The sequence below is a fragment of the Haliaeetus leucocephalus genome, unplaced genomic scaffold, assembly GCF_000737465.1.
Source record: "Haliaeetus leucocephalus isolate CR32 unplaced genomic scaffold, Haliaeetus_leucocephalus-4.0 Scaffold395, whole genome shotgun sequence".
In the NCBI taxonomy this organism is placed as follows: domain Eukaryota; kingdom Metazoa; phylum Chordata; class Aves; order Accipitriformes; family Accipitridae; genus Haliaeetus; species Haliaeetus leucocephalus.
The window spans coordinates 4,200,288-4,201,552 of record NW_010972831.1 but is presented as its reverse complement, the minus strand read 5'-3'; the positions used below and the strand labels follow the sequence as shown (position 1 = coordinate 4,201,552).

Sequence of the window (1,265 nt, the reverse complement as noted above, 5' to 3'; positions counted from 1 at the left end):
CCCCCCCCCCCCCCGCCCCCTGCCAGCACGGCTCGGCACCCCGCCTCTCGCCGCTGATGCCGGCTTCTTTCTTCCGCCCCTTCCAGCCTCCTATGATGAGTTTTACAGCAACCGCAACCTGGATGGTAAGGGCAAGGGTTTGCCGGGGCAGCCCGGGGTGCAGCCGATGTGGGGAGCCCCCTCGGTGAGCCCCCCAACTCTCGCGGGCAGCTGTGGCCAAGGCCGTGCCCTCGGGGACGGCGCTGGAAGGCACCAACGTCGCCATCGCCGTCTTCCTGCCCGTGCTGGTGGTGGCCCTGCTCATTGGGGGCATTTACCTCTACTTCTCCAAGTGAGCGGCCGGGTGGGTGGTCCCCTGTCACCCCCTTGGGTCCCCATGGCCCCCCCCCGTGCCCACTCCAGCTACCGTCTCCCCACAGGCTCCAGGGAAAACCAGCCCTGCAGCTGCCCCTTGCCGGCTCCCACCCTTATGACCACATCACGGTGGAGTCGGCTTTCGACAACCCCACTTACGAGACAGGAGTAAGTACTGGCCCCCGCGCCACGCCACCCAGGGCCGGGCGCCCCGAGGGACCCTGCATCGCATCAGCCACGCGTGCCAGGGGCTGTGCGTGGGGTGGGACAGGCGTGGGATGGGGTTACGCGCTCCGGGGACCATGCGTGGGATAGGACATCCATTCGGGGACCAGGCGTGGGATGGGATATCAATTCAGGGACCACTCATAGGATGGGATAGCCATCCAGGGACCACTCATAGGATGGGATAGCCATCCAGGGATGATGGACATCGATCCAGGGACCACACATGGGATGGGACATGCATCCCGGGGACCACACATCAGCTGGGGCATCCATCCCGGGGGCGATGCATTAGACAGGACATCCATCCAGGGCCCACACGTGGGATGGGACATCCATCTAGGCACCAGACATCAGCTGGGACAACCATTTGGGGACCACACATGGGCTGGGACATTCATCCAAGGACCATGCGTGGGAAGGGACATCAATCCAAGGACCACATATCATCTGGGACATCCATCCATGGGACCACACGTGGGATGGGACACGCATCCCCAGGGCCATCCATGGGCTGGGATATCCCCCCCCCGCCCAGGGCCCTACGGGGTGGGAGACTCCCTGTCCCGGGCACGCCGTCGCACTGCCGAGTGTCCAACCCCTCGCAGTCTGTTTTCTTTGCAGGAGACGAGGGAATATGAAGTGTCCATCTAGGCGCGGGCAGCACGGAGCTGGGCACCGCAGCC

General features: G+C 64.8%; 1 protein-coding gene across 1 annotated transcript in view; it reads left to right on the top strand.

The window, feature by feature from the left end:
* Positions 1–1,233, top strand: part of SEZ6 (seizure related 6 homolog (mouse)) — an 11,005-nt gene extending 9,772 nt beyond the window's left edge. The window contains exons 15-18 of the mRNA XM_010573937.1: positions 85–125; positions 211–331; positions 420–522; positions 1,204–1,233. Coding sequence (XP_010572239.1) covers positions 85–125; positions 211–331; positions 420–522; positions 1,204–1,233 — 295 coding nt within the window. The remainder of the gene's footprint in view (positions 1–84; positions 126–210; positions 332–419; positions 523–1,203) is intronic.
* The last annotated feature ends 32 nt before the right edge of the window (positions 1,234–1,265 follow it).